Below are 18,899 nucleotides of genomic sequence, written 5' to 3'. Positions count from 1 at the left end.
CAACTAGCTAACATATGTACTGATGTACAGTTCAGACACCGTAGTCTTCAGTTCCATTAAGACCCTGTTTAGTTTCCACACAAAAACTTTTTACCCTGTCACATCGAATGGTTGGACATATGTATGGAGTATTAAATATAGAAAAAAACTAATTACACAGATTGTGTGTAAATTGAGAGACAAATCTTTTAAGCCTAATTGCTCCATGATTTCATAATGTGGTGCTACAGTAAACATTTGCTAATGACGGATTAATTAGGCTTAATAAATTCGTCACGCAGTTTATAGGCGGAATCTGTAATTTGTTTTGTTATTAGTCTACGTTTAATACTTCAAATGTGTCTCTGTATATCTGATGTGACACGCCAAAACTTTTCGTCTCGCAAACTAAACAGAGCCTAATTTTTCCCACAGCATGTGGCAGTCAAAGAAGAACCGGTGACAGATCATCATTCATTCTAAGAGATATATCACATTCTCTAGCATTTACCTATTCATACCTTCTAGGTATCAGAAATCAAACGCTACAGATTTAGTATTTTTTTGGTACTTTTCTCAAGTACCGTAAAATTGCTATCATTCTAAACATTCTCCCACAAAGTAATTTACAGACAAACAGATAAAATTAAAGATAAACAACTAAGAAACTTATTTAAGGTTTGAATTCAAGTTGCCAGCTTGAATCATGTACAACAACGGTGCATCTGCATGCTACAACCAAAAGAGTTATTGCAGCCAAGCTGGAGAAGTAACAAATTACTGCAAAATTATGAAAGTGCACTTTCTTTCTTTTTTCTGTTCATCCAATCCATTCATCACTCTAGTCAATCCACCACAGCAGCAGCATCACCACAACTTAATTACGACGAGGTTGTGGACCAAAGGGGTGATAAGGATTGTAGTGACCAAAATATGGAGGAGGGACTGGAAAATATACAGGAGGACCTGGTATAGTTTGGTTTTCCCAACGAGGCATAGCCTGATTGCTCCTGTGCCTCTTGTTCTTGTGCTCATGTGAACTTGAGGTGGAACCAAAAGAGAAACTCCGTTTCTTCTTCTCATAAGATCTCATCAACTTGTGGACTTCTTGCATTATAGTGTAGCGGTAGTCAGATCCACTGTCATGCGCTTCAATTGCTTCCTTAGCAGATCTCAGAGCAGCAACATCCTCTTGCATAGCACGATCCTGATGGCATACAGTACATTATACCAATTTAGAAATTACCAAATATCTGGAAAAGAGATTAATTTTCTTTCATGAAACATGATGAATTAATCATTTTCTGTTCATGACAATACAGCTGTATGTATCATGATTATATTACTCCTTTGCAATGTAAAAGGATTTCCTGGCTGCAAAAGAGTAACACAATTCATATCTATACTCCTTGTAAAAGAATGCAACAGTTGTGTTGGTTGTAGTGAATCTTATTTGTTCTCAAATATATGTTTATCACATAAAGGTCTTATGATGAAATTGTCACATATATAAATGCTAAATCTATAATTAGAGTAATGTAAAAGTCACCAAGTGCTACCTGTAACAAAAATTAACAAAATACTGAAGATGTGTTGAATGAAAAAAAAAAGAAAAATCATTTGATTCAAAGAACATTAGAGCATGTGGAATTCTTTTCTGTCTATAGCAAACATGTGTGCATATATCTAGCATAATTAAATCTAGATGGCATAATTAGTTAAAGAAGTAAATTAGGAAACAAATCCCCCATTGTCCCAGTTAACCAGATGAAAGGTATACCAATGCCTGCAGTGAAACTGCGTCCTTGCTAACCATGTCTTGAGCAGCCTCTTTTACTTTTTCAACATATGCTTTGATAACAGAAACTGGAGGGAACTTATCAATCAAATTGAAAGCACGAGCCACTTTGACAGCATCGATGTGTTCCCTTCTCTTCATCAGACGATTAATTGACTCTGCAAATAAGACAGTGAACATCGTAAAGTATCAGCAATGCCACCAGTCACTTCCTGAAAAATAGAGAATAATGCTCAACAGAGTAGAGATGTGAATTCAAAAAACGAAAAAAAAAACAGGCATAGCAAACCATTTATGAATCATGTTTGCTGCTTATGTCCTAAAGCTCAAAATGATTTATAATAGAAATTCTGACAGAATGCATACTCAAACAATTAGTTCTTTCAGCTCATTGTCTTTTGCGGCTCGTCAGAGACTTCGGAACTGGAATCCACTTCGCCTCCAAAAGATGGAGGAAGAAATTATGACTTATGTCATAAGGACCAAGGGTGGACTAGGCCCTAAGAAACCTGGGCCATATCCCAGCACCTAGGACTAAAGATCCATTGGATATATTTTTAGCACGCTTGCACAATTGCACAAATGCATTGTAAACTAGAATAAGTCCACTTTGACTCCCTCAATATAGTTCTAATATGATTCGTATCCCTCAACCGCAATATCGGATATTTTGACCCCCCCTCCCTCCTCCCCAACTATTTAAAATGGTGCAATTTGACTCTCAGCGATTATGAGAGTGGTTTCCACTGACGTGGCAGGTTGACTTGGTTCATTTGTGCTGACATGGCAGCCTTGTCGCAAATTAGAAGTGGGGCTCACATGTAAGTGACTAGGGAAAAAGTAAAAAAAAATTGGGGCCCACTTGCCAGCCACCTTCCTCTCCCTCTTCTCTTCTCTCTTTCTTTCTCTCCTCTCCTTACTATGGCAGCGTAGAGAGGCCGATGGGATCCCATGTCTTCTTCTCGGTGGGTAGTGGCTAGTAGCAGCAAGGCGATAGTAGCGAAGAATCTACAATACCAAGGCAAGGCAACGGGGCAGACGAGCTCGAGGGAGCTGGGCGACATTAGGGGTCCTCGCATGATGCCCCCGCAGTAGCTTCCCGATAGTGTGGTAGTGAGATCTTGCTCCTGCACCTTAGTCTTGATGGCAGTGACACACACATTGGGCTCATGGCCGACAGCTCCTTGGACATCCTCTCGGCCACAGTTTTGTCTGGCGGCACTATTGCGGCAGTTGCCAGCACAATGTTCAGTAGCCTTGTTGCCGCGATGTTGTCTGGTGGTGGCCGCCATGACCCATGGAAGCTACCCCCTTCTTCCTACTCCCACTTCGACCAGAGCTCAGTGCCCTCTTCTTGAACCCGTCTGCACTCACGTGCCTCCACTCTCCTTCTATGTGTCATCGTTGTCTCCATCCGTTTTCACCAGCCAACCCCATCATCCGTCCCGTTGCAGACCCTTCCACTCCTCTAGCTGCGGCGATGCCAGGGCGAGGCTGTTGGGGGCCAAACTTGAGCTTGGGAAAAAGATAGAGAGGGAAGAAGGGGGCTGACAAGTGGGCCCTACATTTTTTTTATTTTTTCCCCCTAGTCACTTACATGTGTGCCTCACTACTAATTCGTGATTGAGCTGCCACGTCAGCACAGCTGGACCAAGTCAACGTGCCATGTCAGTGAAAACTAGTCTCAAAACCACTAAAGGGGTCAAATTGCATCGGTATTGATAGTTGGGGGAGGGGGTAAAAGATATCTGGTATTGCGGTCAAGGGATACAAATTAGATTGGACCTATATTTGAGGACTTATTCCTCCTATACTAGGGTGGGATGGCTCAGGCCTTGGCTCAGTCCTGGGTACCCCCTTAGTATGAGAACTAGGTGGCCCTAACAAATCACACCCCTTACACCATGTCATTGGCTAAGTCAATGGATTTTCTTTTTGTAGTTGCAAATGAAACCTTGTATGCGAACAAAGCATCTAGGTGATCCAATCTTCATGGACACCATTCATACTGTAGGGGATATTCCTTGCCATTAACCCATCTTGGATAATCACCTAACATACAGTGGATTCGACGGGACATTCACATCGATAAATTGACATTTCAGTTACAAATTGTATTGCACCTCCATAGAGTGCAATGCTAATGCTACCATTTCTCCTATGTAGGGAACTTTCATGGTCTTACTCCTAGAAGAGCAAATGGACATATGCATTAGGTTTTTTTTTTCTAGCTAAAGATTCCTTCAATGATTTGTTTTACCAACTAGAACAACATGATTAAAGAAGGACCAAAACTTGGCCAGGAGAAGGCATGAATGGGAATCAGGAAGCATTTGCTTCATCGAGGCTGGGCTATAGAGGGAGGCCTTGGGAGGTGGCAGGTTGGTGGTGAGAGTAGTACGGTGAAGCAATAGTGGCACCACCAGAGCTGTGGGTGATGAGGAGTTGAGGACCTATGGTGCTGGTCTTAGCAGGTGGTGAGTGGTGACTGGTGCCAGTGGATCTGGGACAAGGGAGCTCTTCGATAAGATGAATCAGGTAGAAGATAGAAACTGTGGCAGAAAGTGCTAGAGACAGAAGAAATGTATTCTTCGTCAATTGGATTGAATATGTGGGAGTTGATTGCAATTGACTGACATTTAACGCAATGTCAGCCAACTGATGCCTAGTCACCTTTTTTTATGAATTAAACAATATAGCAAATGTGTTCATCCACTAGAAGATAATCATAACATGATTTTGCATCAGTTTAATCTTGATCATACCCAAATCATCATGGCACTAATGCATACCCAGCAGCACAACATAACTGCCTTCATCCAAGGGAAAAAATGGAAAAGATAATGCTAACATGGGAGAGTTGGCAAACAATGGCTAGGAACAATGATGCATCTCAATATATCTCGGTTCTTTAACATATGACGCCGTTCACTTTTTGCACATAAGTTTGACATATCTTATTAAAAAAATTGCATAATTATTTTTTTATTTTCTTGTGATTTGTTTTACTATTAGATGTATTTTAAGCATGACTTGCATTTTTTATATTTGCATAATTTTTTTAATAATACAAATGATCAAACGTATATCCGAAAGTCAATAGCGTCATACATTATAAACCCAAGGGAGTACATACTTAATTAGCAAAAATAAATCTAGTAGCAGATATTGGGTTGCATACCACAAAAGAAAACCCAATGTAATAGACAAGCCCATGAGTTGACCAAGACTCAGTTTGATCATTGAAAACATAACATTTGTTAGGAAAAAAATAGAATTATGCATATATGCCAAGAACAATGAGTATGCAAACCTAATTGAGACTTAAAAGAGTAAGATGCAACTAATACATGCACCAATTGCAGATAAATAGAAAATATATTTTCAGTTTACTTGCGTGTCACTAACTCCATTTGCCCCTTGGAAGCCAAGTTATGACTATTATTTGAATGAATGAAAGAAATAAATTATTGATAGAAATTATAAAACTAATATATCTAAAAAATGTGTTAAATTCCCATGATAATTTCAGCAAATTCCCAAATTAAACTTCACTAAAGTGTCCAAATTGGCAGGGCTCAAAGGACCTTATTTCCAGAAGGATTCAAATGGGATTTTTTTTTTTTTGCCAGAAAGCTTCAAAAGGACAAAAGATTGAACTAAGAATATACTCAGCTTGTGTATCAACTCTACGCTTTACTGGGATACTATCAGAATCTCTAATCTTAGAGCAACAACTGCCGAAGGAAAAAATGGAAGACTCCAAAAGGAGATACTAACTCTAACAAACAAAGGAAAACATAACCAAAAACATCACCATGCACTGCAGTACTAGCGTGTAATGATCACAGTACGTAACAGTTTTTTTTCTGTGGAAATTAAGTAAAAATTCACAAACATTTGCGATTCGATAGACAATGGTTACGCGGATAAATTAATTGAGAAAATGGAATGAACTGTAATTAAAGCTATAGATTATTTTTACCAGTAGCCCTGTCAGGCAGGCCAAGGCTCTTGATCAGCTCGGCGCCGCCGTCCCTGTCGCCGACGGTTTTGAACACCATCATCTCCTTCACCTCCAGGTTGCTGGCGATGGCGTAGGCGGCGACGAACTGGAGGAGCGCCCAGGTGGCCGAACGGGCCCAGGCCACCCGCTGGTGCTCGCGCTCCGCCTCGCCGGCGACCATGGCGATCCACTTCTTGGCCATCGCCGTGGCCTCCTTCGCCCTGGCCTCCAGCGGTGGCGCGGCTCTGCCGCTGGTGGCGAGCCTGCGCACGCCGCGGAGGAGCGCCGCGAGGTTGTCCCAGCTTGTGGAGTCGACGTCGCGCGGCCCCGCGGAGAGGACGTACCCGGCGGCGTGGAGCGCGAGCGCGGGCGCGTCCGGCGCGCGGCGGAGCGCCGGGAGGAACTCGCCCGCGATGCCGCGGCCGGACCTGAGGACGAGCTCCGCCATGTCGAACGAGTCCATCCGCTCGCACGCCGCCACGAGCTGACGCCGCGGCGCCGGCTCACGCTCCCGGCGCCGCCGCCGCTCCGCCCCTGCATTCGCCGCACCATCACGGTCGCGGACCACCTTACCGTCTTCTTCCTCCTCGCGAGATGCTCTCTTCGTCTTGCCCTTGGCCTCCGCCTTGATCTCTCCGACCAACGCGTCGGTGATAGCGCCGCCGTCTTGGTTGCGAGGCACGTACATGGCTGCTTTCTTCTTCCCCGCGGCGACGATCTCACCGCTGCTACGTTCTGGAGAGGCTCGCTTGGCGCCGTCATCTGCCTCCTCCTCCATCTTCTTGACCTGCATTTTTTCTTCGTCATTACAGATCTCCATGTCCGCTTCTTGAGCATCATCTTCTTGAACAGACACCTCCTCCATTACTGCTTCTTCATTGGCTTGGTCAGGATGCACCTCCATCTCCATGGCTTGGTCAAGAGGCACCTCCAGGTATGCTTCTCCTTCTTCTTCTTCCTCCTCAGTCCTGTCCATCAAAGGGATCCCCACCTTGTCGATGGCGTCGAACGCCTTCTTCGCCGCATCCTCTGTCTCCGCCATGGTCACCACGGCCTGCATGTCAGCACCCTGCTCGGGCGACGGATCCATGGCCTCGACCTTGATGTCCAGGTCAGGAGACTTGCCCTTACCCTTGCTTTCCATCCCGACGTGGTTAAAGTCGTCGGCGTCGGCGTCGGCGTCGGCGTTGGCGGCGGTGGCGGTGGCGAGCAGGTGGAGGGCGTCCACCTTCGGCTCCACCGATGCGTCATCATCACCTTGGTGAGGAAACAAATCCATGGCTTCTTTCCTCTCCTTCTTGACAGCGACCTCGCCGCTGTCCTTGTCATCAGCAGCAACCTCTCCCACGGCCACCGCCTTGATCTCCCTCTCCTCCTCAACCGGCGCAACCGCCTCCTCCTCCATGGCGGCGCCATCTCCGCCGCCCTGTTCATCGGCAACAGAAGATGCTCCTCCTTCCATGCCCTCGCCGCCCGCCTCGACGGCGGCGACGGCGATACCAGCATGACCGGAGGGGCCGGCGCCGTCGCCGTCGCCGTGCCGGACCTGGCCCTGCCCGTGGAGCGAGGCGAGCCCGCGCGAGAGGTAGCCCTGCGCCGAGCCGACGTAGCCCTCCATGTTCCCCCAGAAGAAGGGTATCAGGAAGGGGGAGGAGGCGACGAGGCGGTCGTACGATTGCCGCAGGGAGTCCACCCTGCCGGGGAACGCCGCGACGGCCTCCTCCACGTTCGCCATCAGGATCGACTCCAACGACGGGCGGTTCAAGTCCGGGATAAGATCCGGCCGGTGAACGGCGGTCTGCGGCGCGGTGGGGCTCTCCGGGGCGGGCGGCGGCGGCGGCGGCGGCGGCGCTTGTTTGTCAGCCATGGCGAGGGCGAGGGCGAGAGCGGAGAAGTGTGAAACGAGGAGAGCGAGGGCGAGGCAGAGTTGGAAGCTTAATTAGCTCAGTTTACAGCAAGCGAAGTACGAGGGTGTGGGGCCCGCTTGCTCTCTAGCTAGCGGTGGGGCCTACGCGTCAGCGTGGCTCGCGTGGGCTGCGGAGCGGAGGACCAAATGGGGAACGCGAAGCTGTCTAGGGTGGTTTGTGTAAAAGGACAAGATAAACATAGTACTCCTTCCAGTTTTGGGAAGTTAGTAGTACGACGTATGTTCTGAAAATTTAAAATGTTTTGTTAAGATAGGACGATTTGTTAAGAACCATTTCACACCTCCTTGGGTTTGGTTTGCCGAAAACTCACCAAATTTGGAGACAATCAATGTGCAATTTTGTATGCTGAATTATGATTAATAGGGAAGACTGAGCTAGGAAGAACCACATCTATGCAACTTTAAAAGAGGGCAATCTAGAAAGTTAGCCAAGTAAATACAGTATCACCATTTAAATTTAAGGATGTACACAAAGGAGTAGTAGATATAGACCATTGTTTTTTTTTTTTTTTTTGAGAGGCTATTTCAATCATGACAAGAAACTTCTGCAATTTGCAAGTTGGAAAGTACTAAATGGACCATAATAATTTGCTACTTTGACCCCAAAAAAAAGATGTAAAAGGCCTTGCCGAATTTGCTTAGATCATCAAGCTGTAGTGATGTAGCGATGTCAGACATTATGTGCTAGGTAGGATTTTTTTTTTGGGACTGTCTAACAATCATTCGACAGATTTTCTTTAGAAAATCAGTCGAATTTTCAAGCCACTACCATGTGCTGCTCAAATGAAAACGTATCAATGTACGTCAGTCACTGGACATTAATCACGTCAGTGATACTGCTAAAAAGAAAAGGAAAAATAAGCAACTTACATCAACTTACGCATGTAATTTTAGGGGTTACATATGTAATTTTGAAACTTACACTATAAATATATTAAAATTACATATGTAATTTTAAAACTTACAGCGTAAATATATTAAAATTACATATATAAATTTGAAGATTTACGATGTAAATACGTGCCGATTATTTTTTTATGAAAAATATGATGGCATATATATAGTCTGAAAATATCAAATCACACCTCAAACAATTAGGTTAACTACAGTATAACAAAACAACCATGAGTAAAAAAATTACCATCCATGTAAAACAAAAATTACACCTGCATCTATTAAAAATTACACTATAAATGTAGTGTACTTAACTATGAAACTGCGGTGAAAGTTTTAAAAACGTTAGGTATAGCAGCAAAGTAATCAGTCGCTTCTTGCTCAGTTGGTACGATGCACGTCATGGCATCCCGACATCATGTGGTCGATTCCCTGCTCTAGCGGCATTTTTTTTTCACTCGAAGGCACGCGCACAAATCTCAAAGTAAATCATACGGTGAAGAAATCGACAGATTTTTAACCAAAAATCTGTCGACAGATATACAGCAATTCCGTTTTTTTTTATTTGGAGTTTAATAAAAAAAATGACAGATAAACCATGAACCTCATGAATTTTCTCATGTACTCATCAAGCTGTAGTGATGTTCACATCTTGATTTGGTAAGTAGAACAGACTTTATAACCATTGAATCAACGTAAGTCGCGGGCACATCTCAAATCTTGTGCTAAGGCCAATAAAATCAGCTTTAAAGTGACTACAAAAGTGAAAATTATGATAGCAACTTAATTAAAATACTGCAAAAACTCAAAACCATGATGCATATATCTGGATGGTTTCTAATAACAAATTATCACTTCTTATATAAACAATTTTAACAACTCAAAGTTTCAAACTGGTTTGTAAGGAATTGGTTTGTGGGCTATTATTCTAGCTTTAGTCTTACCAATGATGCTAATTGTTAAATATCTGCTTAAAACTCTAACTGTCATTGGTCCGGTGAAAACTGGTGAGTTTTAATACACTTTTGCTAACGGGTAAATACCACTTTTAGCCTCCTCAAGGTTGGTACGTAATAAGTGCTTCTATTAAGTGGTAGAGCCAGGAATTTTACTATGCGGTCAAATATAATTGCTTCACATTTTAGTGGGATTATTTTAATATATTTTAATGGATTTACATATAAAGATGCAGAATCATAAGGGCGTTTGTGGAAAAGTTGTGGGGTCAGCAGACCATACAGCCTTATGGGTGGCTCCACACCACTGCTTCCGTGATATATATGTAATGCCAGGTTAGCTGAATTAATTTTCTCTAGTCATCAAGAAATAAAGTAGTACAACTGGTAGCATGCAAATACGACATTTTCTTCATTTATGTTGTTGACGTGTTTTTCGGCCAACATGGGATACACCTAGTGACTTGCGGGTATAGTCAAGAGAGTCTCTAAAACCTACTTTGATCTCCTTGGTTTAGGTTGCCTTCATCATACCTCCAATGGGTATTGGGACATCATTGAACCCTACTTTGATGATGATCACCTCCATTGTCTTGGTCTCCACCTTTGAGCGTTTTTCGCCCTTCTTCTCTCCTTCCAACTCGTCAACCGATTCTTTTGTTTGAAACTAGCTTTTGGTTGTAGCGGAGAAGCAATCATGAACTGAATTCGTTGGTTTCCACTCCTTGATGAAATTGTATTGGCAGGGATGGTAGATAAGGAATGTGCACCAGTGCTGGCATCCCCATAGCATGAAGTATGGAAAGTGACAACTAGGCAGAAGTGTTGGACATGGATTCCATGGCATGATTTGAGGCCCATATGGAAACCGTTGCTCCAATTGTTTAGGTGCTTGGACAAATCACCCCCTAGGAGGTGATCTTAGTCTCTTTGCATCGGTAGGCCGACCACTCGATCATTGTCCGACTTTTCATCTCTCATATTATAAACATATTGAAGGTCATCTTGCCTTTATCACCATATTAGAGCTAAAGGCTTCATTTGTATTAACTTTCCAAACTCCAATCTCACGGCCTTTTGGTTTGATCATCTTTGGCTAAGGTTCACCAACAATCATACTCTTCCCATTTGTGAATTCAACATAACTAGACCAAATCAACACTTTCACATTAACAAACTCTATGGTGTTTACCAAGAAGGGATCATAATTCATGATCAAACTTCATCTTTGGACCATCTATGAACTACAATTGTCCTTTATCAATGGATGATTGAAATTATTGATGAAAAACATTGCAATCATTAATAGCATGTGAATAAGAACCATACCATTTACAGTGTGCACAGTGTTTTAATTAACTCCTAGGCAATGGTATGTGGCCTTTAGGCAAAATAATATTTCTTGCAAGATATAATCAAAGATTTTATTTCACATGGACACATCAAAAGTACACTTGATTTTAGTTTGTTGATCCTTGTAGTGTGTCGGCTTTTAATTTGAGCAAACAAATGGTTTGTTCTTGTTAGTCCAGGACCATTTGGCCTTATACACGTCAGGTTCTTCTTCATCCGAATTCATCATCAAAATGTTCAAATATATTCACACTAGGTTATTTGTCAATAGATATAATAAATTTCTTATTTCTCTAGCGCAACTTTCTTAAGATAGAGCCATTTGCAAAACTTGACCAACATCAAGAAGTTGTGGCCATCAAGAAGTTTTGACCAGAGCAATTAAACCATTGAATGCAAGATCGGCCAAATCTCTTTTAGTAATAGACAAGTTAAAACATCGGTTTTTAGTATCTCTAAATCCCTTGAATAAAACAATCACAAATTCATTGTACCTTTGCCTAATCATTGTTAAATCAGATAATGTAAGCTCAATTTCCCCGGTATAGAAATAATCATAGAAATTTAATTTGTTCTAACTGGGTCCAAGTATAAATAGAATTTGCAGGTAAAGAAGTAAACCAAATAAAGGCATTGTCGGATAAAGAAAGAGAAAAACAAGCATAACTTGAAAACATCGGCATTGCTCGCTTCACCGCATTGTGCTAGAAATTGGTCTACATATTCCTATACGTTTCTATTATCCTCATCATTAAATTTCACAAATTCAGGAAAACTAGGAGGATATGGGATTGTATAAAAATAATCAGGGTAAGGCTTTTGATAGACTGTAACAATATTCCTTGTCTCAATTCCATAATTTTCTATAATCATGATAGGCAATTGATCATCTAACTTTGGTGGTGTTTGGATCGAGGGACTAAATTTTAGTCCCTGTCACATCAGATATTTAAACATAGACTAATAATAAAACTAATTGCATAAATGAGAGCTAATTCGCGAGACAAATTTTTTAAGCCTAATTAATCTATAATTAGCACATGTTTACTATAGCATCACATAGGCTAATCATGGATTAATTAGGCCCAAAATAGATTCATCTCATGAATTAGTCCAGGGTTATGGAATGGGTTTTATCATTAGTCTACGTTTAATAGTTCTAATTGGTGTCTAAACATTCGATGTGACAGGGACTAAAATACAAACAGGACCTTTAGGCCTTTGTTGATTCTTTTGTGGCGGTTGGCGATCATTAAAGCTCATTTTGGCCACCAACATTCGGCATCAAAAACAGGTAAAATAATGTTCAATGCATTGATTTGGTTGAGACTAATGGTTTCCTAGTTTTGTCATGTCTTAGTTATTTTGCAAGTTGCATTCAAATAAAGGTTAAATGCATTATATTGAAAGAAAATTGTGTTAACCAAGCCAAGGGCCCTGGCCGGCCGATCAGAGGGTGGGCTGGCTGACTAGCCAACACCTCCTCAGGTAGGAGGTTAAGGGCTAGCTAGGCCAACCAGCCACCCCAAGCCCGACCGACCACCTTAGCCTGGCCGACCGAAGGCCAACTAACCTGACGTGGAGGTCCGATCATCCTACAGGTAGACTGGTCGGGGCCACACACACTGGTTAACCGGCGTAGCCCACCTCACAACCATCTATTAGCCAAAAATGTAAGGACATCCAAGGGATAAAACTTACTTTGGGAGCGAACCTAGACCACAAGATGAACCAACCGACCTAGCGGAGGCATTAGGAGCCTCCACGGAAGCTGATTAATAACAATTCAGCACCATGAAAGTAACTAATTGTACATTGCATATAGAAAGCCCACCTCACAACCATCTATCAGCCAAAAATGTAAGGACATCCAAGGGATAAAACTTACTTTGGGAGCGAACCTAGACCACAAGATGAACCAACCGACCTAGCGGAGGCATTAGGAGCCTCCACGGAAGCTGATTAATAACAATTCAGCACCATGAAAGTAACTAATTGTACATTGCATATAGAAAGTAGTAGTGCAACAAGATAAATTTGAATCAGTGCAAAGCTACACTGGCCAATCAGCATTGAGTGACTTCTGTTTTTCTGCGACCAGCGCAATTTCCGTTCTCTTCTACTATCTTTATCTTCAGTTCAGTCAAACAGTAATGGTATCAAGTACTACTATTGTGACTTGAATAGTTGAATGTAGGCAGGATGAACCCGGTCCATTATATATGGACCCTAGCTACCAAAAAGGTCCGGTATATGGTGCAACAGGTGTATATGGTGCAACAGGTGTTCCTATAGTTCCTGAAAAATGCTGGCTGAGGTGGTGGTGAATTTTTGATCTGACATAGCTTTGAGAATTGGTAAATGAACCAGCGTGATATAGTTTTCGCTGTTTCTCAAATTGATGCTGCTTCATCACTTGTGCATTTTGCTTCCGCTTCCTGCGCTGAGTTCTCTTGTTTTTCTTTTTCCTCAGCTCTCGTAACTTTTGCATCCTTCTCTCTTGTTCTTGTTCCTTGGATTGATTTTGAAACTGCTGCTGTTGTTCCTCTCGATGCTTTTGCTGCCAGTGGTGCTGCTCTTGCGACATTTGGTGATGCTTCTGATGTGGACTAGAAGTATCAGAAGGAAGTTCTTCTAGGCTGTGCCTCTTGTTTGCATATTTATGCAACAGCTGGGTAATTTCTGCCTTAATTCTATCACAATGGACAGAGTCAATATTGCATTCACCAACAACCCTCCATGACAATATTAGAGCATTGACCTGCTTTGACATGGACAGTTTCTGCTCAATACAAGATGCATCAGGTGTGTTAAACCAATTTTAAAATAAGCATATTTGTATATCAGTATGTGGAAGCAATCATTTACCATGCCAAATGATCTGCAGTGATTTTTCACAAATTGAATATGATATTTTCTAAAAGCAATATGAATATATAATTTGAAATTACCCACTACTCCACTACATCCTAAATAAATCATTACATTGAAAACATCCTAATTACGTGCTTCAGAATGTTGTGCAGTACAGTTTTTACAAAGCCGGAAACACCAGTTGTTTACCTTTAAATCATAAGAGGGTTACATTAGAAAAAGGAATATAGTTTTTTTTTTCTAACTCTGCAACGTGAAGAGCTACATGCTCTAGAGCACATGAATGAACTATTCTTCCATTCATATTCACACGGATTTGAAATTTTGGATAGAAAAACGAGTAGAAAATATAAATGAGATAGCTACTGCATAAAAAGGGACATACCAGTGACTCTGAATCACTTTCCATGCTCAGTATCTCTTGAGCAGTCTCCTTAGCATTCTGAATATAGTCTTCCATGATGGGAAGTGGAGTGTATTTGTCTGTCAAATTCAAAGTGCATGCCAATCTGATAGCGACAAGTTGTTGTCCATGTTCAATCAAATGACCAACTGAATCTGAAATAATGAGAGATAATCATAAGTCCACATGGAACCCTTTTTGGATATAGAAAATGTTCATGAGATAACTCTTTTACTAGCAAATGCAAATATAATGTTGAGGTCACCATTTTAGGATGCAAATTAATGCTCTGTATTAACTGTGACTAAAAGTGTAAAACATAATTTCTACTGATTCAGTTAGATGATAAACAAATTAATGGCCACTAAATATAACATAAGAAGGCTTGGGACATGGAGTTAAACAAGCTTATCATTAAAGAATGTGAACACAAGCACAAATCAATGAATTTCCATATCCGCGACAATTGCGCTAGATGTGTAGCATAAGTTGCCTACAAACATATGAAATTATAGTTGAGCAATGAGTATGAGTAAGAGGCATTGAAACTGTACCAGCCATCTTGTCAATCAGTCCAAGATACTTGCAGAGGGAGATGCAACACTGCTTCTTGTCGTCCGGGAGAGTGCCAAAGAAATGGATGATTTCTTCCGCGTCGAACTCCAGGACAATGTTGTAGGAGACAAGAAAGTTGAGAAGGCCCCATACAGCCAACCGGCCGAGGTTCATGCTGCAACTTTCGGTCCTCCCGATCATCTCCTTCCAGTCCTCGGCCAAGCGATTGGCCTGCTCCATCGTGCCCGGCGACGGCGCCACGGCGAGCTTGGGCACGCAGCTGAGCAGCTCCACGCAGCTCTCCCACGCGCTGTCCCTGATGGGCGCCGTCCCGGCCAGCAGGTCCCTGACGGCGCGGACGACGAGCGCCGCGGGTTCGGCGGCGGCGAGAAGCGCCGGGCGGAAGTGACGTGCGGCGAGGGTGGCGTGGCTGCTGCTGCTGCTGCCGGACGAGCACAGGATGCGCGCCAGGCTCGACGAGTCCATGCTCGCGCACGCCGCCGCGAGAGACCGCCTCAGCGACGCCTCCGCGCCCCCTCTGCCTGTGAATCCCGGAATCGGAGAGATCGCCATCGCCGTCAGTTCCGCCGCCGCCGCCGCCGTCGCCGTCGTCTTGGTCTTCGCATCGTCCACGTCGGCCGACATTTCCATGGGATTCCCCCATCTTCTCGACATGTCCGCGCCCTTCCCATGGATTTCTTCGCTAGGAGGAGACGCATTGATTGGCCCCCCCATCTTCTCGTCCTCCTTCACCTCACCGTCTTCTCCGCGAGGCGCCTCGCTTGCCACCTCCACCACCATGCCGTTCTCCTCCTCGGATTCTACGTCCATAGCCACCTCCTTGCCTAGCCCACCCTCACCCTCACCCTCACCGTTTCCACCGTCCTCATGGCGCGCGACGTGGGACTCTTGGCCCTCCACCACCACCACAAGGTGTTCGACCGAACGCTCGACGCGGCTGCTGGCGTTGCTGGTGGCCGGGGCCGCCGTTATTCCAGCGGTGGCGGCGGTCTGGAGCGCCTGGAACTGGCGGAAGCGGCCGGCGATGGAGGACTGGATGGACGAGACGTGGGCGTCGATGTCGTCCCAGCGGAAGGGGATGGGGATGGGGGAGCAGGCGACGAGGCAGTCGAAGGCCTCGCGGAGGCGCAGCTTCTTGGCGGCGAGCGCCTCGATGGCCGCCTCCAGCTCCCCCATCGTCGTCCCCGCCGCCGCCGGGACCGGAAGTGGGGGTGGCGCCGGCGGCGAGGGGGTTGGTTGGGGTTTCGGGGAATCGGACACCACCATTGCGGGTGGCGGGTGCGGAGATCAGCGTGCGACCTGGGATGGGCCTTGGGGTCCAAATGAGAGGGGAATGGAATAGCCGGGTTGGTTGGGTTGGGTCGGGTGGGTGAGACTGCTTCATATATAGTCGTAGTAGCCTCGTAGGAGGTTAATGCTGCTGCCGCCGCTGGTAGGTGGGGCCGCCGTCTAAATGGCCAAAACAGGGTTTTTCTCATGAATCCAGCGTGACTCACGCTAATGATCATCCTAAAATATTACATAATTCTTAACGTTTGGGATAATATTAAAATCAAACTTTTATAGCTTTGATTATAAATAACTTTAAAATTATTCAATTTAAAGACACTAGAATAACATATATAGATTTATCTTATAAAATACTATAATAAAAGTAAACATACATTTTGTGTATATATCTTAACTAATTAAAATATTCGTATTTTTCCTTTCGTCACATGCGTCCGTCATTACGTTTTCGTCCGTCCCTCCAAAACTTTTGGTTCGTTCGTTTAAGTCCGAATCTGTCTAAAAAAAATCCCCGAGCTAGATCCCCAATTCCCTCGACCTCATGAATTTGATCCCCACAAGAAACCTAATTCCATGTATTACCTCCCTCCCAATCCGATTCATCTGAGACGACAATACAGAAACAATAGAACATTGAATCACAAATCCACTAAATCACGAAATCACAAATCCATCAACAAATCATCCTAGAAAATTAAATCACAAATCCAACAACAAATCATCGCAGGCCGAGAACACTGCTGCCCCGAGACCGTGGTACAAAGGTAGCAAGAGGCACGTCGGGTTGCAGGCGACGTGCGGCGGTGGAAGTGCTTGGCGCAGTCGTCGGGCTTGTGGATGAGCTCGACGTGGGCCGGCGGCAGGGACGGCATCCGTCCTTGCGGAGGGGAGACGGTTTCCTTCTTGGGCGTCAGTTGAAGGCCAGCAAGCAGTCTTGAGGCCAGCGTCGGCGGTGCACTCATCGTAGGTCCTGAGGAGAGACGGCGCTTCGAGAGATCTCGTGGGCGGCGGCGGCATCGAGGAGACCGGCGCATTAGATGGCGCGCGGAGGACGGTGAGGCGGCGCACACTGTGTTGGAGGAAGCACCAATCTAAGGACGTTTGTCACTCGAAGCATCCGGCGCACGAGCGCATGAACATACATATATTACAGACCGCGCGAGAAATCAAACGACCGAGGAGAAATCGATGAAAACTATCAGTTGGGAATTTTGAGTGGAATCACGAGTTGCTCTTATCTATACCAAATTTTATTGGAAATACGATTGACATAGGGTTTATTAGGATAGGATTTTCCCCTCTCTGGTATGATTATATTGTTTTTGTTCGCAGGCGACAAGTTCCAAAGAGTAAGGCTTTCGGTTATGATTCATATAGAATAATATATCGAGTCAGAAATTCAGATGAATGAACGAATTGATCGAACATGCAATACATTTACATCCAATTCTGATATCTGACCGATGGATTTGATTTCGTCGTCATCACGATGCAGTTGAGACTAAGGATGAACTCTTCTATGATCGGTTATGGAGGAACGCGTTGTGCTCGTGCAGGATCGGATCTTGAAGGCGCCGAGCAACGAGGCCAGCGGCGATGACGACGGCTCCGGCAGCGCCACCATTGGCAGGCCTTGCCGGAGGCAGCGGTCGTAGCTCTCCAGCACGGACACGATCTGTTTGAACTCGGGACGCCTCGCTGGTTCGGTGGACCAGCACCTCTTGATGAGGCTGTTGATGGCCGGCGGGCACGACGGCGAGAGCGGCGGCCTGGCGTCCCTGTCGCAGACGGAGTAGGCGACCTGCACGGGGCTCAAGTTCTGGAACGGCACGAGGCAGGTGGTGAGCTCCCACAGCACGAGGCCGAAGCTGTACACGTCCACCTTGCGGTTGCAGCGCTTGTCGTGGATCATCTCCGGCGCCATCCACCGGAACGTGCCCGCCTTGGAGGAGCACTTGTCGCCGCGGCAGGTGGCCTCGAGGCAGGACGTGCCCAGGTCGGCGACCTTGACGCGCCCGCCGCCGTCGAGCAGCAGGTTCTCCGGCTTGAGGTCGCGGTGGACGACGCCACGCGCGTGGAGGTACTCCATGCCACGGGCGACGTCAAGCGCGAGGCGGACAATGGTCTCCGGCGGCAGCGAGTAGGGCTCCCGCCCGTGCAGGTACGCGCTGAGCGTGCCGCGTCGCATGAGCTCGGTGATGATCCAGTACACCTCCGGCTCCCGGCACACGCCGACGAGCCGCACGACGTTGGGGTGGCGCAGCCGCGACAGGAGGGACACCTCGGCGTCGAACTGCGCCTCCATCTCACGCCGGACCTGCACGTCGTCGTCGTCGTCGCCCACCGGCGCGTGCATGATCTTCACGGCCACTGGTTGCTCCCCGTACATGCCGCGGTGGATGCGGCTGTTGGACCCCGACGCGATCTTGGGCCCGAGGAGCAGCTTCGACCGGTCCGCCGCCCACGTCTCGACGATCGCCGCCGACCTCGCCGGCTTCTTGGGCCCGAGGAGCAGCTTAAGCCACGCGCTGTGCTTCTTCATTATCTCCTGGTCCATCTCTCACGGCTGCGTCGACGTCGACGGCGACGGCCGGCCGCCGGCCCGGAAGGGCGAAACCACGCAAGAGGAGGATCAGGAACAAGAAGTGGTTGATGCGGGCGAACAAGGGATCAGGCGGTCACAGTTTATATCCCGGGAATCTTGGTACAAATCGGACTCCAGCAACAAAAGAATCCTGCTACAAATCGGACTCCAGCAACAAATCGGACTCAGCAACAAAACAAATCGGCGACCATATGCTCAGAGTTGTTGTTTGCATGCTGAGTGCTCTTTTATTTTGTTC

The 18,899-nt window shown here is 45.4% G+C and overlaps 3 protein-coding genes across 5 annotated transcripts; all 3 read right to left on the bottom strand.

Annotated features, from left to right (window-relative positions):
* Positions 1-703: 703 nt before the first annotated feature.
* Positions 704-7,650, bottom strand: LOC127765048 (uncharacterized). Its single transcript, XM_052289846.1, has 3 exons — positions 5,763-7,650; positions 1,760-1,935; positions 704-1,186 (listed from the first exon to the last, which is right to left on the bottom strand). The coding sequence occupies exons 1-3, from the start codon at positions 7,648-7,650 to the stop codon at positions 857-859; spliced, it is 2,394 nt and encodes a 797-aa protein (XP_052145806.1). The 3' UTR covers positions 704-856.
* A 4,949-nt stretch (positions 7,651-12,599) lies between these two features.
* On the bottom strand, positions 12,600-16,105 carry LOC127765859 (uncharacterized). 3 transcript variants are annotated; one of them, XM_052290819.1, is made up of 3 exons: positions 14,745-16,105; positions 14,173-14,345; positions 12,600-13,695 (listed from the first exon to the last, which is right to left on the bottom strand). In XM_052290819.1, exons 1-3 carry the CDS (start codon positions 16,030-16,032, stop codon positions 13,147-13,149), a joined length of 2,010 nt encoding a protein of 669 aa, XP_052146779.1. In that variant the 5' UTR covers positions 16,033-16,105; the 3' UTR covers positions 12,600-13,146. The 3 variants fall into 3 exon arrangements, with proteins under 3 accessions (XP_052146779.1, XP_052146780.1, XP_052146782.1); XM_052290820.1 differs by having other exon boundaries at positions 12,600-13,677; XM_052290822.1 differs by having other exon boundaries at positions 12,600-13,674.
* A 1,313-nt stretch (positions 16,106-17,418) lies between these two features.
* Positions 17,419-18,687, bottom strand: LOC127765860 (serine/threonine/tyrosine-protein kinase HT1-like). Its single transcript, XM_052290823.1, has one exon. The coding sequence runs from the start codon at positions 18,611-18,613 to the stop codon at positions 17,558-17,560; it is 1,056 nt and encodes a 351-aa protein (XP_052146783.1). The 5' UTR covers positions 18,614-18,687; the 3' UTR covers positions 17,419-17,557.
* Between the last annotated feature and the right edge of the window lie 212 nt (positions 18,688-18,899).

This window comes from Oryza glaberrima, chromosome 3, assembly GCF_000147395.1.
Source record: "Oryza glaberrima chromosome 3, OglaRS2, whole genome shotgun sequence".
NCBI lineage: Eukaryota > Viridiplantae > Streptophyta > Magnoliopsida > Poales > Poaceae > Oryza > Oryza glaberrima.
Note: the sequence above shows the minus strand (reverse complement) of the source record. Positions and strands in the feature narration are given on the sequence as shown.